This window comes from Halichoerus grypus, chromosome 1, assembly GCF_964656455.1.
Source record: "Halichoerus grypus chromosome 1, mHalGry1.hap1.1, whole genome shotgun sequence".
Classification (NCBI taxonomy): Eukaryota; Metazoa; Chordata; class Mammalia; order Carnivora; family Phocidae; genus Halichoerus; species Halichoerus grypus.
The window spans coordinates 199812658-199839651 of NC_135712.1; the positions used below are offsets into that span (position 1 = coordinate 199812658).

General features: G+C 57.7%; 2 protein-coding genes across 16 annotated transcripts in view; one reads left to right on the forward strand and one right to left on the reverse strand.

The window, feature by feature from the left end:
• Positions 1–12598, forward strand: part of MAP4 (microtubule associated protein 4) — a 191531-nt gene extending 178933 nt beyond the window's left edge. For 4 of the 10 annotated variants that reach the window (XM_078078692.1, XM_078078691.1, XM_078078689.1 and 1 more), the window contains 5 exons: positions 828–920; positions 7319–7400; positions 8817–8929; positions 10745–10934; positions 11061–11378. In XM_078078692.1, the coding sequence (XP_077934818.1) occupies positions 828–920; positions 7319–7400; positions 8817–8929; positions 10745–10934; positions 11061–11068 (486 nt within the window). In that variant the 3' untranslated portion in view covers positions 11069–11378. Of the gene's footprint in view, positions 1–827; positions 921–7318; positions 7401–8816; positions 8930–10744; positions 10935–11060 lie in introns of all 10 variants that reach the window. The other 6 variants (XM_078078693.1, XM_078078688.1, XM_078078690.1 and 3 more) reach the window with 4 other exon arrangements.
• Positions 12599–13775: 1177 nt separating this feature from the next.
• The window catches only part of DHX30 (DExH-box helicase 30), a 29295-nt gene continuing 16076 nt past the window's right edge, over positions 13776–26994 (reverse strand). For all 6 annotated transcript variants that reach the window (XM_036078742.2, XM_036078725.2, XM_078078684.1 and 3 more), the window contains 18 exons: positions 26354–26484; positions 25623–25733; positions 21702–22003; positions 21106–21226; positions 20231–20380; positions 18150–18302; positions 17019–17855; positions 16676–16751; positions 16485–16589; positions 16045–16220; positions 15593–15799; positions 15418–15499; positions 15147–15340; positions 14893–15052; positions 14628–14785; positions 14430–14533; positions 14212–14351; positions 13776–14101 (listed from right to left, as the gene is read on the reverse strand). In XM_036078742.2, coding sequence (XP_035934635.1) covers positions 13848–14101; positions 14212–14351; positions 14430–14533; positions 14628–14785; positions 14893–15052; positions 15147–15340; positions 15418–15499; positions 15593–15799; positions 16045–16220; positions 16485–16589; positions 16676–16751; positions 17019–17855; positions 18150–18302; positions 20231–20380; positions 21106–21226; positions 21702–22003; positions 25623–25733; positions 26354–26484 — 3461 coding nt within the window. In that variant the 3' untranslated portion in view covers positions 13776–13847. The remainder of the gene's footprint in view (positions 14102–14211; positions 14352–14429; positions 14534–14627; positions 14786–14892; positions 15053–15146; positions 15341–15417; positions 15500–15592; positions 15800–16044; positions 16221–16484; positions 16590–16675; positions 16752–17018; positions 17856–18149; positions 18303–20230; positions 20381–21105; positions 21227–21701; positions 22004–25622; positions 25734–26353; positions 26485–26994) is intronic.

Here is a 26994-nt window from a genome sequence, read left to right on the forward strand (position 1 = left end):
CCCCCCGCCCACCGCCCCATTACGCATCACTGCAGCCCTGCTTGGAGCTGCTTCTCTTTGCGCACGAAAACTCACAGGGCACAGGATTAGGCATCTGGAGGATTGAGGGAAGTGTTTTACCCTCGAGTTGAAGAAAAGTCTAGACCAGAAGCTCAGTGTACTTTCTTGAGCCCGAGACTACCGGGCTGTTTGTGGAGTGTGGAGCTGCCGAGAATGTGGCTTGCGCTCCCCCTGGCGTCCGGATTCTGCATGGCAGGTCCAGTGGCCTCTGGTCCATTTGCATTCATGATTGAGCTATGATGTCCCTTCCTTCCTGTATCAGATCTGTGCCCTGTGAGCCAGCTGCCCAGTGCTTCTCGGAGCTGCCTTTCCTTCCCAGATATAAGGGAAGGGCCAAGGTTCGGTGAGGACCAGTCCAGATGAGCAGGACCCTTGCAGAGAGGCTTCCCCAGACACTCCCAGCTGTCGGGGAAGAGCAGGCGGGAGCAGGAGTGGGGCTGTGCCTGGGTGGGCATCCAGGGCCTGCTGCTGGCTGGGCCTCGTGAACCACGGCCCAGCCCCAAGGAACAGTGAGGAGGACCATTAGCCCTTCTGCAGCCTCTGCTTCTGTCCTTGTGTTGTTTGTCTTTGTCCTTCACTCCCTTTCCTGCTTCCCTCAGATTCCTTCCCCTGTGCTTCTCCACAGCTGTTCGGCTGCAGGTGGGGGCGGAGTTGGAACAACACTCTGTTGTCACTGTGGTCACGTGTGGACGCACTGCCTGCCCTGTGTCAGTTCTAACCAGCCCTCTCCCTTTATGTTGTTTTTTTTCTGTTCTCTAACACTCCAGGTCCAGATAGTCTCCAAAAAAGTGAGCTACAGCCATATTCAGTCCAAGTGTGGTTCCAAGGACAATATTAAGCATGTCCCTGGAGGTGGTAATGTAAGTATGGGCTCCGGACAGCTAGCGTCTGCAGCACAGCCCCGTGGGGCACCCTGGGGAGAGGGCCACGGCAGCCTGGCCGGGGCTCCCTTCCAGACGCAGGCTAGCGAAGTGAGGGAGGCCTCAATGCCCCGGTGTATTTAGGCTGGCTGTTCCTGGGAAACCCCTAAATATTACAATCTGGTGACGCCCACTTGGCATCTCACCTCTCTTTCCCCCACTTTCACCTTTCTGAGTCCTCCCTCCTCTTATTCCCTCAGCAGCTCCTTTTCTCTTTGTCCTCTTCCTTCTTCCATCCAGACATCCCTTTATCATGCTGCCCTTCTTTGCCAGCCCTAAGCTCTGCTGGGGACACAGGTGACTCTGGCTAACAGGGGGGCCCTGGTCTAGCCTTAAGAACACACTGTTCGCCCTCCACGTGTCCCTGTGACCTTGCAGAGGCAGGCAAGGCTCCAGCACGTGCCGGAGGGAGGGGTGTTGTGGAGCCGCCACGTGCGGCCTCCGCCTTCACTGCTCCGCACCCGCTTCTCCCCCCCCCCCCCCAAACCGAGCGAGGGAGCCCATCCTGCTCCATCAGCCTGATCACTCTGTTCCTTCTCCTTACTGTCCTGAACTGGGCTGAGTCCTGCTCTGCTCACCCCGTTCATTTTCAAGCTCTGTCCCTCCTGCCCCTTCAGTGGCCATGCCATCCTGCCTGTGGCTGACCAGCACTCCCCCTGCCCAGCAGTTCTGTTGTGAGGAATCCGCCTCAGGGCATCCCTTTGTTGCCCCACACAAGCCCCCTTACCGAAGCTCCTTCCAGTCACTTCCCCGCCAGTGGCTCTCCTGGCCTGGGCAGGAACTGCATCCTTGACACGCGGTGGAATGCACCTGGCTGGCTTGGTCGCTGGCCTGACAGGAGCCAGCCTGGTGTGGGAATCTGCTGAAGTGGGTGAAGCGCTTAAAGACAGTATCTGGTTAAGGTGATGAAGATCCAGCTTGAGGGCTTCAGGGAGGCACCAGCTTTAGCTTTTCCTTTCAGGCTTTTGGGCTAGCTGAAAACAGGAGGTGAGCAGGAGACTCTGAAGGAATTGGTCATTGTGTGTGTGACACAGAAATGCACTTGGTGTGGTGTGCGGTGTATGCACAAGCTCGGAAAATAGACATCATTTATCACCTACTGTGCTCTCCCACATTGCTTACACACGGCTTCAAGGGTTTTTTAAAAGCACTTTTTTTAATAAAAGATTTTTATTTATTTGGGAGAGAGAGAGTGCGTGAGCCAGGGCGGGGTGGGGGGGGCAGGAATGGGGGGGCCACACAATGACAGAGCAGGAGGGAGAGGGACGAGCAGACTCCGTGCTCAATCTCATGACCTGAGCCAGAGTCAGAGTTGGCCGCTGACCCGACTGAGCCCCAGGCGCCGCGTAAGCATTTTACTGTGGGAGGGAGGCTTCCTTCGAAGGCAGGGCGTTCGGAAACCGCCTGGGAGCAGCGCTTGCCTGCGGGAAGGGGAGGGTAAGCGGCCTGGCTGGAGGCGCTGCGCTTCCTTCCCTCAGCGCCCGTGAGGCCAGCACGGATGCACGTGCAGTGCAGAAAGAGTGGGCCCGCCGTGCGGGTAGAACAGTGTCACACGTCACCCACAAACCCCATCCCCTCCTGGTTAGAGACTCAGAGTCTGGCACCCAGAGGGGAGGCCCGGAGCAGGGCCCCCGTCAGTACCGCAGAGCGCCCCGGCGCACATACACGCGTCCCCTTGTTGGGAGCCAGGGGCACGCGAGGGCAGGGAACAGAGCAGATTTCCCCCCAGTTTTGTGTGTGTGTGTGAGACCGTTTTTCTGCCATTTCACCCTCGTGAGGGGAGACATGTGTACACTTGATCTTAGCCAAAAGGCCAAGAAGCGATGAGGGGAGACATGTGTGATGGGTTGATGTGTTCTTAGACCCAGCGGCTATGTCATCTCAGCAGCCTCTACCCCTCCCCGCAGCCCGCTGCGGGGTGTCACCGGACCGGGGGACGGGGGGGCAGACGGTGTGAACAGCTAGAGCGAGGTGCAGGGGATGTGGGGTTGGTGGTTCAGCGAGAGGGCCGTGGGGCTTCGCTGGGGAGAGGACATCTGAGAAACACGCGTCCTAGGCCAGGGAAGCGGCACGTGGCTCCCTAAAGCATCGAGTGGCGGCGAGTGGCCTGGGGGGGACAGGACGGGGAGGATAGTCTGGAAGGGACTGTGGCTTCTCTCCATGCCAGCCTCAGGAGGCAGAGCCACGTCTCAGATGTAGTGGGCCTCGTTAAGTGAGGGGGACACGGTTACACTTTTTAAAACTTGCAATTATAGAAAATTTTCAAATACATACAAAAATAGAAAAAAAAAATACTACCATGAACTGGATATACCTTTTATTTATTATCCTTGTGGCCAGTCTTTTTTTTTTTTTAAGTGATCTCTACACCTACACCCAAGGGGGGCTCAAATTTATGACCCTGAGATCAAGAGTTGCACGCTCCGCCAAGCCAGCCAGGTGCCCCTCCTCGTGTCCAGTCTTATCTATGTATGCCACCCTGACTGTTTTGAAGCCAGTCCTAGATACGTCATTCATCTGCAGATATTCCATTTATAGCTTTAAAAGATAAGAACTCCTTAGTGTACGTGTGTGTATATGTATGTATGTGTATGTGTGTAAAACTCCCACGGACGTGTTAAACAGGTTTGCTTATTTGAATCATACAAGTAAGGTCCATAACTTGTGATTGGTTGATGTGTCTCTTGTCTTTTATAATCTTAGGTTTCTTTTACTCTACAGGCTCCCTTCAATTTTTTTGTAGCAGTATTTTTCTTTTTTTCTTTTTTTTTGGTGAGTAAAGCTATAGAAGTTTATTAAGTGAAGATACAGAAAAAACTCTCAAGAGTGAGAGTGGTCCTGACAGGGTTGCTCGTAGCGGTATTTTTCATGCGTAAACCAAGTAGCTTGTCCTAGAATCTGAATTCTCCTGCTGATTACACCCCCGTGGTTTCATTTAGCATATTCCATCGTCCCTTGATAGTCTTTAAATTGATTCAGGATTGATCCCCGCCCGCCCCCCGCCCCCCGCCCAACCCAAATTTCTGCAAGCCTTTCATAGGTAGTGGTGGTGTTTCCGTCAGGAGGCACATCATCTGATGGCCAGTACCTAGACCCATGTGTTCAGTAGGGGTGCACTGTGGAGAGACTCTGATTCTGCCATTCCTTCTTCGTTTATTGGCTGGAGCACGTCTGTAAAGCAGAATTTCCCCTCATCAGCTGTTCTTTACTTGAGGACCAGGCAAGAAGTAAACAAGTGGTGGCTTCAGTTGCAGAACGCTGGCTCAAGAAATGCGTGGGCCCCAAACCTCAGCGAGTGAGCTCCGTGAGTGCTCACGGGTGCCTCGGGGAGGGCACGAGATGAGCTTGCCACCCGTGCAGCAGGACACATTTGTCTGGGTTTCAGCGGCTGCCAGACATTTGGCTGGGAAAAGTACTTCCCTGTGTTCTCGTTTAGAGAAGATTGCAGCCTTGTTGGAAATAACACAAAGCGGAGGCTGTTGTTTTGAGGGTGATAGGTCCTTTGTAAATGGTGACTGAATACGTGAAGCACTTAGTGTCCTGTTGATGCTGATGTCCCTTCAAGAGACGATGTGAAAAGGTGGGGTGAAGCTCGGGCCTGGGAAGGCTTTGAAGAAGGTGGCCCCTGAGCTGGGCTTTGAAGGATGCGGAGGAGAATGCATTGGGCTTGCCAGGCTAGGGAGCAGTATGAGCAGAGAGTGAGGATGATGGGAAGTTACTCTGTGGCCAGCCCTGGGCGGTGGGTGGGCACATGAAAATGCAGTGGGCATCACATGTGTTCTCTTGGAGTCCAGTGGAAACTGTATTTCCTGACGCTGAAGAAAGGGAGACAGGGTCCTAGAAGGTAGTCATTGAATGGCATCGCGAAGAAACCCCACCAGAGGGTATGGCACCTGCTGGCAGGGCTCCTGGGGCCCCAGCCTGGAGGACTTGACTGAGATGGAAAGCTGGGCTTTTCCACAGAACCGGGGAGCAGCTGGGTCACTTACAGGGACCCTGGAATCTTCATCCCAGAACCCAGTGCCCAGCTGTAGATGACGACCTTTCCTAAGTGAAACACATGCCCTCAGTCCCAGTAGCAAGATGTTCACCCCAACGGGATTCATGTCAGATGAAAGGCTATTCGTCCTTTTGATTACTCAACAGCTGCGGACAGAATGTCAGATTAGCCAAAGGCCTCGTGGAGCCTGGAGGTTGCGCCTCATCACTGCAGATGTAGGGCCCCGGGCTGCTGGCTTGGGCTCTGTGCACATACACGACCGTGCTGGGCCCGGCTCTTTGGGAGAGGGAGGGGGTACATCGTGCACATGGTTATTAGTACCCTTAATAATGAGCAGAGCAACCAAAACTAGCAGTTTTCACGTATAAATTAGCAAAGTTTTGGTGGTGGTGGTGGTTTTTTGTTTTAACTTTTATTTGCATGTGTTCTATGCAGAATTTACTCCAGGGCCGTAAGTTTTTGTTTCTTCAGTTTCTTCCTCCTCTTCTGGTTTAGGAACAATCTGCTCTTTTCCGTCAGGAGCATCTCAGTGTGGCAGGGAAAGCGCATGTGTGGGCTGATCCGGTCACGAGCCCTGTAAGCTCCACGCCGCATCTTGGCGGCTTTGTTCTCCTGGATGTGCTCCATGACCAGAGAATCTGCATCTAACCCCTTCAGTTCAGCATGACTCTCTGCACTTTTTTTTTTTTTAAAGATTTTATTTCTTTATTTGACAGAGACACAGGGAGAGAGGGAACACAAGCAGGGGGAGTGGGGGAGGGAGAAGCAGACGCTTAACGACTGAGCCACCCAGGCGCCCCGACTCTCTGCGTTTTTAAGCATGTGCAGTAAAAATACAGCACTCTCTTGGGGACACCCATCCTGTGTCCAGCCCTGCCATTTGGCCTGGCCACACGTCCCACCTCCAACACTGCATCGTGGTGACAGCGTGGGTCATGTTGCTTCTGCAAAGTGACATCTTTCAGATATTTGGTGGTTTTTCAGATATGCTTCCTCTTGATAACCTGGGCCATTTCACATGTGTTCTTAAACTGAACGTGAAGGTTTGAACCTCTTGATTTGCCTGATTTTGTAGGGTTTTCTGGGTGAAGTGAATAGCGAACCATTTTCAGAGATCACCTCAGGCTGCTTACTGGAAAAGCGTTGTTATTGTTTTTAATGGGAATGTCCAGTGCTGGGAGGATATGGTGAGACAAACACTTAAGCTCGGTGGTGGGTGTCCATTGTCACATTTCTAGAAAGCAGTTAGGCCGCATGGCTTAAGAACCTGGATACATACAGTCTGAACCTTTCACCAGGTAACTAAAGTTCTGGGCATCTTGCTTAAGGGGTCATCAAAATTGCCATGACTTCTATTCACAAAGATATTTATTGCTGCCATTGTTTTTTTGTTTGTTTTTCTTTTTTCTTTTCTTTTCTTTTTTTTAAGATTTATTTTGGAGAGGGGCTCCTGGGTGGCTCAGTCATTAAGCGTCTGCCTTCGGCTCTGGTCATGATCCCAGGGTCCTGGGATCGAGCCCCACATCAGGCTCCCTGCTCGGCGGGGAGACTGCTTCTCCCTCTGCCTCTGCCCCTGGTTGTGTTCCCTCTCTCACTGTATCTCTCTCTGTCAGATAAATAAAGAAAATCTTTAAAAAAAAAAAAATGGTTTATTTTGGAGAGAGAGAGAGTGGGGACGAGGGGCAGAGGGAGAGAAAGAGAGTCCTAAGCAGACTCCACACTGAGCGTAGAGCCCGACACGGGGCTCGATCCCACATCCCTGAGATCGCGACCCAAGCTGAAACAAGAGTCAGATGCCCAACCAACCGACTGTGCCACCCAGGCACCCCCGTTGCTGCCATGGTTTTAATGGTGAAAAATTAGAAAAAACCCAGATGTTCAATATCAGGCATGATATTGGGTTTATATAAGATCTTATAGGATGGATTATTATGTGGGTTCCCTCTTTACATTTCTCAACTTCTGTGGGAAAATGCTTGTAACATGAATTAAGCAGGAGTACATATTGTAGACAGATAGATACCTCTGTGGCCAGCCAGGAGGGAAAAATGCACTGAAAAGAACTGGAAGGAGAACATGAAAACATTATTCCAGATTATCTCTGAGCAAGGAGTTAATGGGTAAGATTTCAGGTGGAACAAAATGACATCTTAGGAGATTTGGATCCAGCAAAATGGGAGAAGAGCTGCCTGGCAGATGCACAGATACAGCGGGGAGGGAAAGGCCTGGTGTGTGTGGGAACACCGGTTTGGTCTGCCTGCGGGTGGGCTCAGAAGCTGCGGGCCCTGAAATACACCCTCTCTCTGAGGCAATGATATTTTTGTGGTTTGTCTCTCAGGTTCAGATTCAGAATAAGAAGGTGGACATCTCTAAGGTCTCCTCCAAGTGTGGGTCCAAGGCCAACATCAAGCACAAACCTGGTGAGTGTGTCCCCCTGAGCCCAGCATGCCTGGGGCGTGCGGTCCTGCCAAGGCCGCTGGGTTTCACCCCAATGCTTCTGTCATTCCATAAAGATTCCTGGAGCCGCCCCCACCCACCCAGGAGGCAGCGATGGAAACCACGCAGTTCAGTGCCTGTCGGGGGGGGGGGGGGGTGGATCTTAGTGCCTCTGAGGAGGAACAGGTCGTGAAGGGCACTGCTGTCTCGAGCACCTGCCAGGAGCTGATGCGGAGGGAGTTGTTGCACTGGGAGCAGGGCCTGTCCGAGGCACCGAAACCTCAGCGGCCGCTGGCGGGTCACAGAGCCGGGCTGCGGCTGGGGGTGTCTCCGCTGCGGCAGGGGTGCGGTTCGCCCGGCTTCTCGGAGGCAGGCACGGGGCCAGTTCCCCCTCGGCAGAAAGTGTCATCATCCATTTTAGAATGTGTTCTGTTTAAAAGGATCAAAACAGTTTGGCCCTTAACTCCCTGTCATTTTCTCCCTTTTATCTGTTAAACCCACTCTTGTGCGATACCTCCCTCCCGAGTGCCGCTGACTGACTGGAGGCCCGGTTTTTTGGGGGGGGCTTCAGTGGGTCGGCAAACTGGCAAACTTGGCAAGAAGCTGCGTGCTCTGGTTTGGGACGGGAGCCGAGGAGACGGCCGCGTGAGGGAAGCCAGGCTGCGGGACCTGGAGGGGGCCGACCCGCCGGGATCCTGTGGCCACACCATGGCTGTGAGCTCTGAACCTCACCCTAGGGCCCCAGCCACGCAAGGGCACTGGGCCCCGGGGCCAGGCCAGGCCTGTCCCTTCTCAACTCAGTGCCCGGACGACTCCCGCCTCTCCCCCTTTTCCTACACTACAAAGAGGCCACTTTCCACTTTCCTTCTTGTCACCACAGTGTGGGTCAGTTCAACAGCTCAGACAGACCCCACTCCCATCCTGTCTCTGTCCGTCGCCAGCTCAGTGGTGACTTTGGGCAAGGCTCTCTCCCAACATCAGCCCTAGCAGCTGTGAGACCAGAGTCCCGACCCTGACAGGGCATTCGTAGGCTGAAAGGAAGCTGGGGCGCCCCGTGCCCCCAGCCAGTGAGAGGGAGCTGTTCACTTTGCCAAGGGAACCTAAAGCAGACCCCTCGAGGCACCTTCAGAGGCTTGGCCGGAGGCTGTGCGGTGGAGGTGAAGGGGACTTCGCTCCGCGGAGGCGTTCCTGCCGGCCAGGTGCAGGTTGTCAGCCCCACTTTGAGATGAGCCCTGTGTGACGAGCACGTTCACTGTCCTTTTGTCCGCTGTCCCCAGAGCCGCTGGGAGCAGGTCACATTGGTGTCTGTACTGGGCACGTAGCAAGTCCTTGGCCAAGCTAGGATCTCTGCTCCAGCCTCCTGGCTTTGCCCGTGTGACCGGTGGTCTTGTTGGTTCCAGGTGGAGGAGATGTCAAGATTGAAAGTCAGAAGCTGAACTTCAAGGAGAAGGCCCAGGCGAAGGTGGGATCCCTCGATAATGTGGGCCACCTGCCTGCAGGAGGGGCCGTGAAGGTAGCGAGTGGGGCAGCAGGGGCCGCCGCTTGGGAGGGGTGGGTGGGGTGGTGCAGCCGGAGTCTGGGTCCCAGCAGCTGGGCGCCTGTCACCGCCCCTCAGTGTCGTCAGGAGTCCTGTTTCCCCCACACCGGTGTGTTTTCCCCGTGTTCATCATCAGTCCTGAGTGAGGCAGGAGAGGTAAAGAGGCCCCGGCCCAGCCGCCTCTGCCCTGTCTACCTGGAGACAGAACCTCTCCTGGGAGCCGCGGCCCGCCTGCCTTCCTGAGCCCATCTCAGCTCTGCGGGCTGGGGCGCGGCTCCCCCACAAGGCGGGTGGTCTGCGTGGCACCGCTGTCCCCAGCTACCTCACGAGAGGCCATGTGGGGTCGTGTTCCATGCCAGGCGCGCCCCAGGCTGGGGCTCCGCGAGAGCGCTCAGGTGGGCAGGGCTTCCCATGCTCAGGACCGGCTGGGCCTCTCCTGCCTTCCCTCCCTCCCTCGTGCCTTCCCTCCCTCCCTCCTTCCACAGCACCGCGAGACCCTTTGTAAAGTGCCAGGATGCTGTTATCCTCTGTTCCATGTTGGGGGGCGGGGGGACCCGTGGGGGCAGCATCCTGCAGGCTTCCAAGCATGAGGATAGGTGCAGGGGCTCGGGGCAAGGTGCGCACGGGGGAGGGCAGAGAGCAGCTGCGGTGGGCCTTCCGTCTGCCCGGCCCAGCCCGGCCCAGCCTCTGTCCCAGCTTCCGTCGATGCTCCCATTCAAGGCCTGACTGGCTTCCGTGAATATTTAGGGGCCTGGCTCTGTCACAGGCTCTCAGTCGTGCCTCTGTACCTTGTGAGGAGCCACTCCCTAGTCAGCCCTCGTGGGCCACTAGCTTGGGTGTCATCGCTTGTCCGAGGCCACGTGGCAAGTACCCGACCAGGGTTTACACCCAGACCTTCTAACCCCCAAGTCTTGTGTTCTTTTCTTTATTCACATCATCTCCCTTTATTATTTCTGGAATTGTTTTTCTAATACAGAGGCCTGTCTCCTTCACTAATCTGACTAGAAACCACTGTGGAGTCTCCATTGTCACCTTTTGGGCATTCTGGGGCCCAGGGGTTCCAGCTCCCCTTGCCCCGGCCTTCCCTCTTCTGCTTTACTCACACCGGGTGCTCACTGCCCACCCCATCTGCCTCCTGGGAAGCCTTGCAGGCCCCCAAAGTTTCCCTGGGTCACACTTTGGACACCCCTCCCCTGTGGTCCCCAGGTTCCAGGAGGGCGCCCAGCGCAGAAGAGGCCTCAGTGTCTGGAGGTGGCTAGATGAGCAGGCAGGGCTGCCCCCTCTGTGGCGGGAGCGGTCTGGGATTCGCTGGGTCGGAGGTGGCGGGCTGCACCCCTCCGAAGTGACTTCGGGCTCACAGAGCTCCCTCGCTGGCCTGCAGTGCCCCGGCCTCCCAGCCGCTCCCAGAGCCCCGCTCCAGCGGTCGTGCCCAGGGTTTCTGCTGGCGACCCACCGTCACGGCTCGCTGCCTGGTGCCAGCCTTGCGGAGAAGCCGGCACATCTCTCCTGTCCCCTCAGAAAGACTTGCGGCAGCCTTGCCCTTCCCAGAGTCGTCTCCCAGAGTGTGGTCCGGCTCGGCCGCACGCTGGGCCTAGGGCTGCACTCGCCGGCTCCTGGGCCAGCAGTCGCCTCCGGGCAGGGGTGCGGAGGGGAGTACCTGGCCTAGATTCTTCGGATGACCGTGCGGTAGTCAGTGGGGGGCAGGGGGCTGTGTGTAAAACCCACCACCATCACCCATCCCACCTCCTCCCCGACTGACCCTGCACTGTCTCCCCCACTGTTTCATTGTAGACTGAGGGCGGTGGCAGCGAGGCCCCTCCGTGTCCGGGCCCCCCTGCTGGGGAGGAGCCGGCCATCCCTGAGGCAGCGCCCGAAGCTGGCGCCCCCACTTCAGCCAGTGGCCTCAGTGGCCACACCACCCTGGCAGGGGGTGGTGACCAAAGGGAGGCCCAGACCTTGGACAGCCAGATCCAGGAGACAAGTAAGTGGCTGGGCTTGGCCTGAGGGCCGGCCGGGGGCCCTGCCACTGGCTGTTAATTGAAACTCCTTTTCTTTTTTTGACTAGAGTGTGGCCTAAAGTTTAACCAAGCAACCTTTTATTTTCCAGGCATCTAATGATGACATTCTGGTCTCGTCTTCCGTCCCCTGTGTTCCCCCTCTTGTGTCCCTCGTTACCCTCTCCCTTCCCTCCTCCCGTGTCACTGCAGATTGAGACCTACAGGCTGACGTTCCGGGCAAATGCCAGGGCCCGCACCGACCACGGGGCTGACATTGTCTCCCGCCCCCCCCACTTCCCTGGCGGCCCCAGCTCAGGCACCCGGGCCCTTGGCTCCCTCTCCCGGGCTGCAATCTAGACCCCACACGGCTTGGGTGCTGGGCAGTCCTGCAGGCCCCACCCTGTTCCCCCTGTCTTGCTTGCCCAGGGCAGCAGCAGGCCCGCCCCCAAACCTCCTCTACTCCCTGCCCTGGCCCCCACCCCACCCCCGCTCCTTGCTTTGTTCCTGTCCCATCATTGCGCACCGCTCCGCAGACGAGGTTGGGAGGTGAATGGGATGGAGAGGCCAATTGGGATCTTGTGGGATCTGGGGGGGGTTGGGGAGCCAGATTCCAACCTCCTCTTTGGGTTTTTTGGACCAAACCCAAGAGAAACTGACATAACTGCCCTCCTCGCTGGGTCCACCTGAAGAGAAGAGTGGAATTGGCCGGCCGCGCGGTGGCAGGATGCTGACTGCCTCCCCGGAGCCCGCTAGGCCACTGCCTCTCCCTTTGACCCCTCCGTGGTGCCCACCGTGCAGGTGGGGCCAGGCGCATCTTGCTGCCCTGCCCCAAGTTAGTTAGGGGTAGGCTCATACTGTCCCCACTGCTTCCCATACCTGCCTAGCTGCTGTCACACTCTTTTCTTGTTTTATCCTTTTTTTTTTTTTTTTTAAATAACCTAAAAACTGGTAGAGGAGTTTCGCAGGTTGAAGCCATGTCTAAATGAAAGTCCTCAGTAGGTGTTAAAGGAAACAGGGAGGGGAGATCCTTAAGCCTCCAGCCAGGAGGTCAGGCATCAGGGGCTGCCCTGGCCTGGGCAGCTTGGGGCCCCGGAGAAGGTGTGGGCAGGGCAGGTGAGACACAGGGGCTGTGGCCTGGTGGGCAGGTAGGGCACACTAGGGGCTGGTCGGTGTGGACTGGTGGTTCTGGTATTTTGTGTGTATGCTGCTTTTCTTTTCTAACCAAGAGGCTGGTTTTGGCATCTCTGTCTCATTCCCTGGGATCTAGTGGGAGATACAAGTTTGGGGCTGGAGAAACAGGGAAGGGCTATGGAGGTCAAAATCCTCCAGACTCACAGGCCTAGGACACCAGAGCCCTCAGTTACCAGGGAGCCCAAGATGTCCAGAACTCACGTGGGTGATGGGGAATCAGGTGTGGAAATTTTAAAAAGGCATGAGACAGGCCATCTCCACCCCCACTACAGCCTGACTGGGGAGGGGGGAGTGGCGAGGCCGGCCTGTGGAGGGGTGTCCCAGCTAGGCCCGGTCTTGGGGTGGCTGCGATGATGAGAAATCCCGGGAATTGTATTGACACGAAGATTCTTATTGCACTTGTATTTTTTTTTTTTATTAAAGTTTGCATGGTTTCTAATAAAGGATTAAAATGTAACAGTTTGTAGTGAAATGGCCCGGGGGTCTCCGAGGGCGTCTCCTCTGGACGAGCATTTCCTGCAGTGCAGACTTGCCCCCGAGGAGGCCGGCACTCGGCCACTCGGCCCCTCGCCCTCCCCGCCGCTGCTCATGCTGCCCCCCTTCCTGGAGCCCAGAAGGTAGGGGTTCTTGACTTAGGTTCAGATCAGACCTCCGTGTAGAGGGAAGGCATCTGGGCCGGCAGGTTCTCCCACTTCTGAGGTAGCATTTCTCTCGGGGAGGTGGGACCCCACATCCGCGGCTCCCCGAGCGCAGACTGCAGGGGTCTTCCCCGCACCAAGGACTGCAGAATGCCATGTGCCAGGGACATCGGGGCACCTGTGTTTTGTCAGCAGGAGGAAGGGGCAGAAGGAAGCTGGGGAGGAAGCGGTAGGCGGTGCAGGGCCTGAAGGTGCCGATGCCCTCCTTGTGTTAGTCCCGGGGCCACGCACGTGCTGAGGTGGACAACCGGTCCAAGGGTAGGGGCGGGAGAGGTGACCCTCGTGGAGAACGCTGTAGGGGGGCTGGAGTGGTCCCAGCTCCCTTGAAGTGTCCCCCAAGCCCGAGAAGCAGAGAAGGCGCCCTCGCGGCGAGGGACCACCTGCAGCCGTGTGGGGGTGCGTCTCTGAACCTCCAGTTTGCTTCTGGCTCAGCCACTGCCGTGTCAATCTGTGGTTCTGTTGTACCGATTGCAAGAGTGAATAAAGCTCGTGCTGGCCCACCACGCAGGCCGTCTCTTCTGTCCGTCGTGCGGTCTGGTCGGGGTCCACCGCCAGCATCCCGACCTCGCCGCCCCCCCAGCTCGTCCCCTGGCATCAAGGGGCTGCCATGCACCGTGCAGTCTGGATGACCTCAGCCCCTCATCTGTGCACTGTGGATGTGACCGACGTCCCAGCTCACGGAAGGGCCACTATGCAACCCAAGGCCCCTCGAAGTTTAGGGTTTAAGTGGCCTTGGCTGCCCGGGGAACTGCTCCCCGGTTCTGCTCGGGGCGAGGCGGCGGCCGGGGCGAGGGAGGCCTGGGCGGGTGCATGCTCCGTGCCCACCGGCCCGGCCTGAGGGGACAGGGACCGGGGGCGCGGGGGGGGGGCCCTGCGCGAAGCAGGAGTGTGGGTGCTGCGGCCCCGAGAGAGGAGCCCCCCCGCGGACAGCGATGCTCACAAGGGATAAATAGAACTTTATTTTAAATAAACATTTGCACTCTGTACACGGCCCCAGCAGACGGGGGCTCAGTCGTCCGCCGTCTTGCGCACGTCGAAGCTGCCACAGGGCCCCCGCAGCAGCTCGGCCAGCAGCGCCAGCAGCTGCCCGTGCTCCTGCTGCACGCCCGGCGGCAGCGCGGCCAGCTCGCTGCGCAGGCTCCGCTCCACCATGCGGCCCAGCGCCCGGCGCAGCTCCCGCAGCAGCCGCACAGTGCGCGAGTCCCCCTCCAGCCGCAGCAGGTCACTGTCGCTCAGGGAGATGGTGGCTCGGCGCCCATCGTCTGGGGGGGGGGAGGCGCAGAGGCGAGGTGAGACCGGGCTCCCCCCCCCCCTCCCGGGGCCACAGAGCAGCCCAAGCCGCAGCGGGGCGGGAGGGGCGGCCAGTACCCACCCCGGATGTGCACGTCCCCGTCGGTCAGCAGCAGCACGGCTAGCGGGTGCACCTGGGAGGAGTCCCGCACGAAGACGCTGCCGTTGGACTTGACAGCCATGAAATACGTCAGCCATCGGCTCCGCAGCCGCGTGGCCTCCCTATGGAACAGAGCGCGGGGGTGAGCCCACCGTTCGGGCCCCGCCAGCCACCCGGCCCCGGCCCTGCCGGCCTCCCACCTGTTAATGGTCGACTTGTGCAGCAAGATGTTGCCTGATTTGGTCCTGTAAGTGACACTGTTGGGCTTGAACTTGCCCTGCCGGGTCACCTTGCCCTGCCTCACCTGCGAGGATCAAAGGAGAGAGGGGCGGGCTGAGCGAGGAGCCCGGGGTGGCGGAGGAGGCTGGGGCCCGCCGGGCCCTTCCCCGAGGCGGCACCTGGATGAGGTTGGGGTAGAGGCCCGCCATCAGCACACCCTTCACCAGCTCCTCCTCCTCGCTGTACTCGTTGCACTGGGCAGAGGCCAGGGTGCAGTCGGAGGGCTTCCCCACCAGGAAAGCCTCGTAAATGTTCTCCGAGAACTGCTTGATGAGTCCTGGGGAGGGGAGGGCGGGCTGAGCCTGCGGCCCCCTGAGCCACAAGGCCGGGGAACCCCGAGCCCGCGCCCTGGGCCAGTTGGGCGGGGGAGGGGGGCCCACTGACCGTGGATGAAGCGCAGGCTGGGGGCGTAGAGCAGATTCTCCTCCAGATAGTTCTCACGGGAGCTGCGGTCCTGCCAGCGCAGCACCTCCTCCCAGCCCGCCACGGCCCGCACGAAGGCCAGGTGGTCACTGCCGCTGTCGTGGCTCAACAGTGCCTTCACCTGGGAGGGAGCGGGAGGGGGCACCGAGGCCACAGGGTGAGGGCCAGCTGCGGCGGCTTTCCGGACAGGGGGCGGGGGAGGGGCGGGGGCTGACCTTGTCCACCTCCGCCCGGTTCTGCAGGCTACTGCTGAAGGGGTCCCGGGTGAGACAGGAGACGACCACCAGCAGCGGGTGCAGGCAGCGGAAGATGGCGGCCAGCACTATGGCCTTGGCCAGCCGGGGGTCGGTGGAGATGTGGGCCAGGCGCTGCCCCAGGGTGGTCAGGTACTCCCGCTGGTCCAGCACTCCTGCAACAGCTCAGCGGTCAGACTCGCCCTTGAGCGCCACGCTGTGGCGCGGCCCGGCCCGGCCCGGCCCCACTCACCGATCTCCTGGAGCAAGATCACAGCCTCGTCCACCGCCTTAATGTTTGGACTGTCCACGGCCTTGGAAAGGAACTCCACTGCCTACAGCGAGAAGCGGCCAGAGCCCGCCATGAGCCCCACCTCCCACCTTCCCTCACCAAGTCCAGCCCCGGCCCGGCCCCGCCTCTGGCGCACCGTCTTCTCGGGCATGTGGATTTTGGCTTGTAGCACCAGGTTCTCGAGGGGCGTGCGCAGAATCTCCGGCACTTGGAAAGGGACCATTTTCTCCAGCCGGCTCCGCGGGAACAGGTGGTAGGCAAAGCCTGACTGGCAGCGGCCTGCCCGGCCCCGGCGCTGGATCACATTGGCTCGTGACACCCACACAGTCTCCAGGCACGACACCTGGGGGAGGGGGCAGGTGAGCAGCGACGCAGAGGCCAGCAGGCCTTCCTCAGTGCTGCCCCTCGTCTGGCCTTCACCTCACTTAACCCCTCAACGGCCCCCCCACAACAGGGACACCGACAGCCCACGAGTGTGGCCTTCTCCGGACACACACGGCAAGTCCAAGGCTGATCGGGGCTGGGGGCCACCTCGGAACTTGTAGTTCTTCCCCCAGGGGCTGGCTGGGCCCGGGAGACGGGTGCCACCTTGGTCTTCAGGTCATAGCGTTCCTCCTTGTGCAGACCGCTGTCCACCACATGCACGATGTCATTGACTGTAATCGACGTCTCCGCGATATTGGTGGCCAAGACGATCTTGCGCACCCCAACTGGCGGCTGCTGGAATATGGCCTTCTGGTCCATCATGGGGATGTTGGAGTGCACTGGTGGGCAGCAAGAACACGCTGGTTATGGGTACTGCTTCTGCTCCCTGTGATGAGGGTACAGGGCAAGGATTTTGACCCCATTTTGATGAAACGGAGGCCCAGATCAAGAATACGTATATGCCCAGTCAAGGTGGAAAAGCCAGCCAGAGCAGGGCAGCCTGGTCAGAAATCCAGCCCCGAGTCCCAGCTGGGTGGGAGTCCCCAGGCCAGAGGGCCAGACTGGCGTCTGGGGGCAATCGCAGCTCGCTCGCCCGCTCTCACCTGGCAGGATGAGGTACTTGCTCTCGTGCATGCCCAGGGCCTCCTGGAGGCGTTGCTGCACTCCTTTGATCTCCTGCCAACCAGGCAGGAAGCAGAGGATCCCACCTGTAAAGGGGCCCTGCAGGCATGAGCCGTCATTCTCGGCAGCTGGAGGGCAGGGTGGGCACGGGGGCGGGGGGGAAAGCACCCACCTGGCTCCCCTCGGGCATCGATGTGCAGAACCAGATCCGTCACGAGGTCCAAATCGAGTGCACACTCATCCTCAGACTGGGGGCAGGGGGTGGGGGGAGAGGCCACAGTCACGGCCCCCGGGGAAGGACGCAGCCACTCTGTGACTCGGCGAGGCCAAGGCACTCAACAGTCACCCCCAACCCTCACCGCCCTCTCGCCCAGAAGCCCTGATCATTCTGTTTCTATCAAGGACACCGAGACTTGGGAGCACGGCCTTGCCCTCGGCCACGGCGCCACAGGGACAGGCAGGCGGGGAAGCCAGGGCAGAGGCCGGGGAGGGCGGGGGCGGGCGGGTCCCCTCACCTCGTGGTGCCGGTGCCGGTGCGGGTACTGGTGCTTGCCGAGCTTGGCCAGGATGTCCTCCAGGTAGTGCTCCTTGACCGGGTACATGAAGCCCGGCACCTTGATGACAGGGCAGCCGCCAAAGTAGCGGGAGAAGCGCTCGTTATCGCCCGTGGCGCTCATCAGCACTAGCCGCAGGGCCGGGTTGAGCCGCTGCAGGCCCTTGAGCAGAATCAGCAGGAAGTCTGTGTTCACGTCCCGCTCGTGGACCTCGTCCACAATGACATGGCTCACGCCCTCCAGGCTGGGGTTGCTCTGCAGCTTCCGCAGCAGGATGCCCACGGTGCAGAAGAGCAGGGCCCCGCCGCGGGCCGGGGGCTTGCTTTCCAACCGCACCTGGAAGCCCACGTTCCGGCGCAGAGAGGGGCCCAGTTCGTGGCTAACCCGCTGTGCCACGGACACGGCGGAGATGCGGCGCGGCTGGGTGATGATCACGTTGCAGCGGGCGCCGCGGCCCTCGGTCACGTAGCGCTCCAGCAGCAGCTGGGGGATGCGCGTGGTCTTGCCGCAGCCCGTGTCCCCAGAGATGACCACCACCGGGTGCTGCTCGATGGCATTGAGGATGGTGTCCCGATGCGGGTCCACGGGGAGCTGGGGGGCCTCCTGCCAGACTGGCCCTCGCCGCCGCCACAGCTCCAGCAAGTTCTGGCTCAGACGTACCTCCTCTGCTTCTGACAGGGGCACGTAGGGCTTGCCTGTGATAGGGTCACTCAGGGGCCCTGAGTCCTTGCCCAAGGGCAAGATGTCCTCGCTCTGCAGCCGGAGCTCCGGGGAGATCCAGGAACTGTCCACAGGGTACTGAGGGATGGGAGAAGCAAGCACAACGGTGAAAGACCAATACCTTCCTCCTCATTCACTCGCGATACCCTGGTATCGCGATACCCGCCCGCTGGTGGGGGACTCCGTGCACGACTGCCCGAGGACGTTCTCGGGCAAAGACAGGGCTGCTCGGGGCAAGGGTGCTCCCGGGCTCCGGCCTCAGCGGGGACAACGGGCAGGTAGCATGCCCGCGGCACGCGTGGAGCCTTTCCGTCAGGAGAAGCTGGAGGCGGGCAGGGGGCGGGGGTGGGGCGGCGCTCTCGGCTCTCTTACATGGTTCAGGAAGGTCTCTATCTTTCGGAGGATGGGCTCAGGCACCTGGATGGTGCACGGCCGGCGCTGCGTCTCGCCCAGCTCACGCAAGGAGGCCAGGTTATACATGGCGTGGGTAAGCGGCTCGTTGTTGCGGTCCACCAGGCCCAGGCTCTGCAGCGGGGACAAGCACAGCTCGCTCTGGGGCCCTGCCTCCCCAGAACCAGCGCAAACAGGCTCAGGAGCTTGAGAGAAATCACACAGAACTGCTTCTCTAAGAGAGTTTGGTTTTTAGCAGACATTGTACAGAAAAGAGTAATTAGAAACCTGGAAAATGCAAATCTCCACCCGTCCCAAAATTTAACTAGTTAAAATCATTCCAATAAAAACAAGCCCTGACATGTCCAAGAGGAATGCCCCTCAGAAACCTGTCCTTGAGCAGCGGGGGCCCCCACAACAGCCCAATCTCGCCTCTACGAGTTCCCAGCACGGACCGCTAAGCCAGGAGGGCCAGGCTCTCACTGACCCCATCGCAGCCCCACAGCACCCGTTTTCACTACCTCCAAAGCACACCCCCTTCCCTCCACAACCTTTCTGGTCCACATGGCACCCGTTCCACCTGTGACCCCATCATACGAACACAGGTGGACTTTCCTAGAAGCGTCTATTCACACGACTCGATAAACACTGCATCTTGCTTCCCTCCCCAGACCTAACCCACGGCATCCCGGCACCTCCAGCAGGCGTGCAAAACCGGTCGTCCTTCCCTAGTCCTGTGTGCCTGTCCCCTGTGCTATCGGGACTGCTCGCCCCCTAAAGCTCCAAGACTCCCCCCCTCCCTTCAGGAACACTGTCCCCATGGGGGCTCGCCCCCTCTGCGCTCATGACCGACCTCAAGCACAAGCATCTAGTCCCTGGGCCACGGAGGTGCCCACACAGACACCTCGCCCCCAGAGAGGCTTCCTCTCCCAGGCCTGCGGGTTTCCCTGTGGCCTCGGAGCAGTGGCCAGCCCGGGCCTGTCTCCGCACCGCTGCCACCTGGGAGCTGGCTCCTCCCCACGACACGGCTGGCCCGCGCTGCGAGGCTCCCGATCACCCGTGCCCGTGGCCATCCGGCTGAAAGTCAGACTTCCGCCAGGTGCCGTCCATCAGCCCCAGTTCTGCCCTCCGGAGCCACAGGTTCCTGTACCTCTCCCTCCTCTTCTTAAAGATTTTACTAATTGATTCATTCAGTCACTCGCTGGTTTATTTGAGCGAGAGCGCACCCACACGCACGCGGGGGGCGGGGCAGAGGGAGAACCCGCGAGCAGACTCCCTGCTGAGCGCGGAGCCCACCCAAGCACCGGGCCTCGATCCCAGCACCGAGATCATAACCTGAGCTGAAACCAAGAGTCGGACGCTTAACCGACTGCACCCCCAGGCGCCCCGATCCCTCCTCCATTCTCCAGGCTCTCGCTACCTCTCACCATCAGCTGGGTCTAAAATGGGGTTCCCGGAGCCGAACGCGCACCAAAGGCATGTCTGAGCAGAGCAGAGGGCAGGGCCTCCTCACTCTCTTGCTCTGCACACTAAGCCTGTGCCGATGGGGTTCAGATCACCCCCTTCTCGGGCAGTCACGGCTCTGCTGGCTCCCACTGCGGGGCACAGGTGGCCTCCGCAGCCTCTTCACGGGAACCGCCTCACCTTGGGCTTCACGGAATCTTCGATCTCCATCCCAGGTAACGCCTTATGATCCGTTTTGCCCACAAAGCCCAGGTAATTCAGACCTTTCTAGACACCAAGTCTGCCACTCAGCACAGGCACCATTCCCCCAGCTCTGTGCCATTCAGAAAAACAGGCGTGTCCCCTCCGGCTTCAGCTGGGTGCCGACAACACCCGGAAAAGGCTGAGCCCGCAGGCAAAGCACCTTCGCAGCGAGCGTGAGGGCCTCCGGAAGGCAGCAGCCACAGCCGGACGAGCAAGGCTTGGGCCCCAGATGCTTCTGTGCTCAGGCCAAAGGCCCGGGGTGGTGGATTTCGTTTCCTGGAGAACGGGACCGATCCGCCAAGGGTAGGGGAGCTCCAAGCCTCTGACACATCAGGCCAGGGACCCGCCCGACTCACCTTCAGTTTCTTGCAGGCCAGGGCTGCCGCCTTATTCTCAGCCTCTGCTTTGCGGCGCCCTTTGGCGACAAAGGTCATGGGACAGGGCCAGAGCAGAGTGAGGGTGGACAGCTTGGTCTTGGTGCCCACAGTATGGAACTGCATGAGGTTCTACACGGAAGGCAAGAGAAATGGCTATAGAAAGGCAGAGAATGCGGTTCTCAGGATGCCAAGGAACCCAGAGGTGGAATTAACCCCCATCGCAGCAAGTGCCAAACATTGGCCACACGAGACGGGCCACTGGGCAGCAGAAGCAAGCCCCGACAGGGCCGCAGCTCCCAGGGCTGGGGCTGGCGTCTCCGGCTGTCCCGTGGTTTCACGCCCGAAGTCAGTGTCTGGGCAGTGCTGCCACCTGCCCTCCTAGCCCACGGTGCTCTCGGCACCTTCAAAGCAAACAGGCGTGGCGGCAGCTGTGGGTCGAACCTGTCAGCCTGAGCCAGAACCAGGCACATTCTGGGGGTGCATGAAGGCCTTACCCCTGGGGAGGAGCTGTGCCGACCGAAGCCCTGAGCCCAGCCACAGAGATGAAATTCAACCTCAGCCAGAGAGCGCCACCCCGACCCCACCCCTGCCAGCCACCCCGGACCAAACTCGGGTCTCCTGCTCCCACGGCGCCAGCCCACCCCCCGAACTCCCACACCAACTTCCATTCACTCCTGGCTGCTTCACCCCCTTCACAGTCCAAGGACCCCGAGCCCCCCCGACTGGCTTAGGTGCGGGCTGAGGGTACAGGTAACCTCGGCCTTCCCAGCTTCCCTCCTACCTGGTCCCGGGGACGAGCAGACACAACCACGCCAGCTCCCCACCCACACGCACTTCTAGGAGACCCGACTCACCTTAGCTGTGGAGGACGATGTTGCTATCTGAATCACTTTGGCCAGAAGGTTCTTGGGAAGCGGAAACTGGGTCAGGGCCCTGATAGCACTGTCGTCGTCTGTCATTTCAAAGGAACCCCCCCTGGGAGGACCAAAAGCTCAGGTGAAAAAGCTCTATCTCTTCCTGCGCCCATTTCACCTCAGGCTCTGAGGCCCAGGGGGGCTAGGACACTGCAGGGGGGCAGCAGGAGGTATGGAAAAAACAGCAGGCCCGGCGTCTTCGCGTGGCCCCTGATCTTCTCAGACACACAGCATGACTGACGCTCCCTCAGTTTCCCCAGATAACTGAGGGCAGGGGGCAGGGGCCCAGGGGCAGGCAGAGTAGTGGCTGGGCCTCGGAGGGACTCAGTGTGACCCGGAGGGAGGGTCCCTGCTGTTGTTCTGCAGAAGCCCAGCCACACAGCAGAACGGCAGACGTGCCGATATGAATAACGGGACGCACAGGCGGAGACGCAGGGCAGGGACCCTCCCATTTTAGAGAAGGCTCCCAGGGAACATCACCCATGCCCATGTCAAGGTGCAGCCAGCTTCCCTGCATCCCCCACGCCCAGCTGTACCTCGAGTCCCTGAGTGGGGTGTGGGAGTCCTGCTGGGTCATGGACAGGAAGTCAGTGACATCAATGGTCCCCTCTTCCAGCTCTTCTTCCTCATCCTCCTCTTCTTCCCGGCCCAAGGAGCGGGACAGGCCCCCAGGTCCCCCTGGCCGGATGCTCTCAGGGTTCAGCTGCCGCCAGGAAGTAGGTGGCATGGTGGGTTCTGGGCGCCACCAGCTGTCAGCCGGAGAGCCAAAGCGATCAGCTAGCACGCGGTATTTGGCTGCGTCAAACAGCTCATTTCGGGGACCCAGCAGGCCCCAGCCCTGGGGTGGGGGGGGAAGGAATGTTGTGAGGGCCCATCCTCGTGCCTCAGTCTGCCCAGAACCTGCCCCCTTACACTGTCAAGTCCCCTAGGCATGAGCCATACCTTTGCACCCGTCCGCCTGCCTCAGTCCCCAAGCCACAACTGGGCATCAAGAGGGCACGTATGATGTCTAGCTCTGACACATGAAAATGACAAGGTAAACTCTTACAGCTATTAGACAAAAAAACTGGGGGGAAAAAAAAACCCAAACCCCACAGGCAATGGAAAAGCTGATACATTCACAAAGTGATCTAGAAAGCTTCAGTGAATACAGCAGTTAAGAGAAATGGAGCCCACCTCACAAAACAGATCTATCTCTGGTCTGACCTAAGAATCCTATGCTGAGAACATATTCTAGAAATAACCTGGGATGCTTATAAAGCCATTCATACAAAATATATTATCTTAAAATGTATCACAGCTTCATTCTCTTCTAGACAGAATACCAAATAAAACTTGCTGAGTCTCTAGCACGCATAAAGCAACAATGCTGGCTACCCTGAGCATCATCAGGAAAGACGGGACCTGGTCCCTGCCTGCAAGAAACTCCGAATCCACAAGGCAGAAGAGAAATGCAGATGACTACGGTCTAAGGAACCACACTGAGAAGCCAGATGAACATAAGTAACATAATTCCAATCCAAGTCTGGCTAAGCTGCTCGGGCATTTGACAAGAGCACACTCAGTAACCCCCGTGCTGCTGGCAACAGGCACCGAGCAGGAGGGCAACGCTTAATAAACACTCTGGTTCGGAAGGCGAAAGGAAGGAGCTGCGGAACGGTGAGTGCCGACGTTGGGGAATAAAAAGGCTGCGAACTCCCATGTGAACAAAGGATTCCCGTAACAACAAAAACATCCATCCGATTAAACAACAGGCAAAGAACTTCAGACATTTCTCCAAAGAGACACAGATGGAATAAACACAAGATGGAAATGCAGTCTCAAAACTTAGAGCTCTCTTTGGGGCGCCTGGGTGGCTCAGTTGGTTAAGCGACTGCCTTCGGCTCAGGTCATGATCCTGGAGACCCTGGATCGAGTCCCGCATCAGGCTCCCTGCTCGGCAGGGAGTCTGCTTCTCCCTCTGACCCTCCCCCCTCTCATGTACTCACTCTCTCTCATTCTCTCTCTCTCAAATAAATAAATAAATAAAATCTTTAAAAAAAAAAAAACTTAGAGCTCTTTGGGGCGCCTGGGCGGCTCAGTCATTAAGCGTCTGCCTTCGGCTCAGGTCATGGTCCCGGGGTCCTGGAATTGAGCCCCACGTCAGGCTCCTTGCTCGGCGGGAAGCTTGCTTCTCCCTCCCCCATTCCCCCTGCTTGTGTTCCCTCTCTCGCTGTGTCTCTCTGTCAAATAAATAAATAAAATCTTTAAAAAAACAAACAAACAAAAAACTTAGAGCTCTTTGCAGCATGGCACAAAATGATACATACGGGCACAAATCCTCAAAATCCACTCCCACCTGATTTAGGTACATTTGGGGTAAAAAAACCTTTTTTCCCCCCAAAGAACCAAGTACTGTATGTGACTACGGAACTTCATCTTCCACAAATTCATCGTCGGCTTGGTTTAATGTTCTTTAGAGTTCTGCCACATTTTCAACTCCATCAGGTCAAAAAGAAGAGTTTATGAAAGCAGTCCCTTCCCCCCCACCATCCCAGAAGGAGATTTCATTTGGCTCTAAAGCAGCTCCCTGTGATCTGTAGCTCTGAGTTTCCCAAGGGGAAGACAACAGAAGGACACTGAGAGAAGATGCTTCTGGGAGCTGTGAAGAGTTCACAGAACTACCTCCTCCTGACAGTCAGAGACAAGGACTGGGGATGTGAAAAGCAAACACTGTCTTCTGTTGCATTCTGTCCTTTGCAGCTACTCTATACAAGATCTACCATCAGGGTGTGATATCTTACATACTGAGAAAACACTGTGCAGTTAACACAAATTTAAGAATTTACCTTAAAAAAAAAGAGAGAGGAAAAAGATGCTCAACATCAGTACCCCTCAGGGAAATGCCAATCAAAACCAAGAGATCCCACCTCACACCCACGAGGACAGCTACTAAAAACCACCACCCAGAGCGCTGGTACAGATGTAGCGAGACTGTGCCCCGGTGGCAGGAACGTGAAACGGTGCAGCCCCCGTGGAAGAAGTATGGCGATTCCTTAAAAAAGCTGAGAACAGAACTACCGTACGATCCAACAATTCCATTTCTGGGAACAGAAAGCAGTGTCCCGAAGAGAGTGTCTGGACACTCGTGGTCACAGCAGCCTTATTCACAAGAGCCAGAGGTGGAAACCACCAAAGTGCCCATCAGTGCACGACGCAGCACACCCACACCACGGAGCGCTCCTCGGCTTTGAGGAGGAGGGAGGTTCTGACACGAGCCACGGGAACGGACCTTGAGGACACCACGCGAAGTACGATAAGCGAGCCACAAAGAGACAGATACTGTTTGATTCCACTTCTATGAGGAGATGAAATCCCTGAGGAGGCAAATTCATAGAAAGAGGCAGTAGAATGGCGGCTGCTGGGGGTTGAGGGGAAGGGGTAGGGGATCTGCTGTTTACTGTGTATGGTGTTTCAGTTTTGCAAGGTGAAAAAGTTCTGGAGATCGGTTGCACAATGCTTAATGCTATGCTTAATACTACTCAACTGCTGAAAAGTGGTTAAGATGGTAAATTTTATATGTTGTGTAACTTACCACAATTCAACAAACATACAAACAAAAGAGAGGCTATGAGCAGAGCGGAGATAGAGACAGAGAAAGGGCGGGGAGGAACGTGACCTTGACTTGCTGCACACAGGCCACCTTCAAACATGCAAAGAATCTCTCAGCCTCGGCACTACTGATGCAGAAAGGGGACAGAGACGAGAAGGGGGCGTGGGGCCCCAGCAAGGAAGAGGGCCCTCCCTCCTCAGATGCAGGGAGCAGGCGGGGACAGTGAAGGCCTGGGGATTCAGTGGGAGAGAATCTGAAGGAATACCCGCCCTACAGCTTTGTCCCCATTGGAGCAGAAATAAAGACCGAGGAGTCCGAGCAAGATTCAAGGTTGGCGCAGCCACAAAGGGAGCCAATTAGGGATGGACAGAAAAGCTGGTGAGCAGCACCGAAGGGCTCGTTAACTACTGGGTAACCAAGAACCTGAAAGCAGCCCGTCCCCAACCACTGGGGAGCGACAGAAGCAATGCCCGTGCGTCCGTTACAAGGAACAGACAACTGTGTGGGTGCACGGAAAACCCACGGGAAATCACAGGAAAAGAAAAACCAAAACCAAAATGGAAGTGTAGCCACGGTGCCGTACCAAGGGCGCATTTTTCATCAAGAGCTCTCCTCTGTGTTTTCTGAAACCACAGACAGTAGAAAACTACCGTGGCAAAAAACCAAACCAAACGCAAACACCCAAGTATTCCCTTGTTGGCTGCACAGCAAGAAAAGCAGCACGAGGTGGGAAGGACAGGGGAGTGAGTGAACACCCGTCAACCTCCACCGAGAGGCACCTGGTACCAGAAAGCCCATCAGAGCCTGGGGCGAGGACCTTCCCAGGATGGAGGGTGGCCTGGCTCTCTCGCCAGGGGAGGGTCACCTTGAAGAGCTGGCAGGCCGCTGCTGCCGCCTGCCGCTCGGCGTCGATCTTCTTGCTGCCATAGCCTTCGACCTCCACGCTCTTGGGCCACTTTATGTGGAGGGTGACTTTCTGGGGAAGAGAAGAGAGAATCAGGACCGCGGCCTTTCCAGACTGCAGCGCTGCCGCACGTCACACAGGGTTGCTGTGGGCCTGAAGGCAGCAGAGCCGAGTGCAGGCAGCACTCCATGCCCACGGCTAAGCCCCGTGAGGCTCTAACCGGCCCACCCTCAAGCCGTTCATCCCACCTCAAGTTGTTTTGCTTCTTCAAAGTGCCATGTTCTAGCCAGAGAGCAAGGTGGGACCCATCTTTATTATTAAAAATCTTCATTCAGAATGGTCTGCCTGCATGCTTCTGTGGGTCCCAGGACCTACGAGACTCTAGGAACAGGAATTTTTATCAACTCTGACCCTCTGCAGTCCCAGTTATTCAACAGGAACCAGAACCGGGGGTCAGTGCAGAGGCCGGTCATACCCAAGATGGGAACTCCTCACCTTATCTCCCCTGTGTTCCCTTTCTGTAAATCAGGCTCTTTTTCAGACCTAGCTTTGAGAGTCTCTGCTGACCATTTTCAATTCACGAAACCCACTTTATGGGCTTCCCTGACAAAGAAACCTGAGGGAGAAAAGGGCAGGCAGCCTCTTTCCTGAGAGTCACACCAACATGTCTCCCAGCCACCAGTCAGTTTTACCTTTTTCTTCGGTCCATTCGTGTGCACGTAGACCAGTTTGTCTTTTGCATGTGAGATGCCGAGGGCTCTTCCAATTACACTGTTGAGAAGGTTTTTGGGCTGTGGGAACTCTTTTAATAGGTCCCTAGAAGCTAAGAAAATAAGAACAAAAGCATTACAGTTGCTCTTTTTCTTTTAAAAACTCCATGGGGTGTGTATCAGGACAACCCTGGGCTGGATACTGAGGATGTTGGCTCATGACCCCAAACCACCCAGGAGCATCTTGGTAAAGGAGGGAGGAATGGCTTCAGGGTTTACAGGGGACGGTAAACGTGCACGACCAGACCCACTTGCACAACCATTTCCTGAAGGAGAAGGACCAGTGAGCCACACACCACAGAGGAGGACCAGCCAGCATCCTCTCCCCCATAAGCTCCTGATTTAATACATCAGCTACAGAAGCCGAGGCGGCAACAAACCCCCCTTGTCTGAAAGAAGGTACTGAACAAAAAACAAAACAAAACTCCACCACACACACAAACTGGAGATCAAGACAATGCGAGGCCCCTCCTAAAACAAACGACACACAAAAGGGAGGGTTGGTCCCAAAGTCTGAATACCAGGCCCTAGCTCTCAATTGCACCTCAACATCCTGCAAAAGG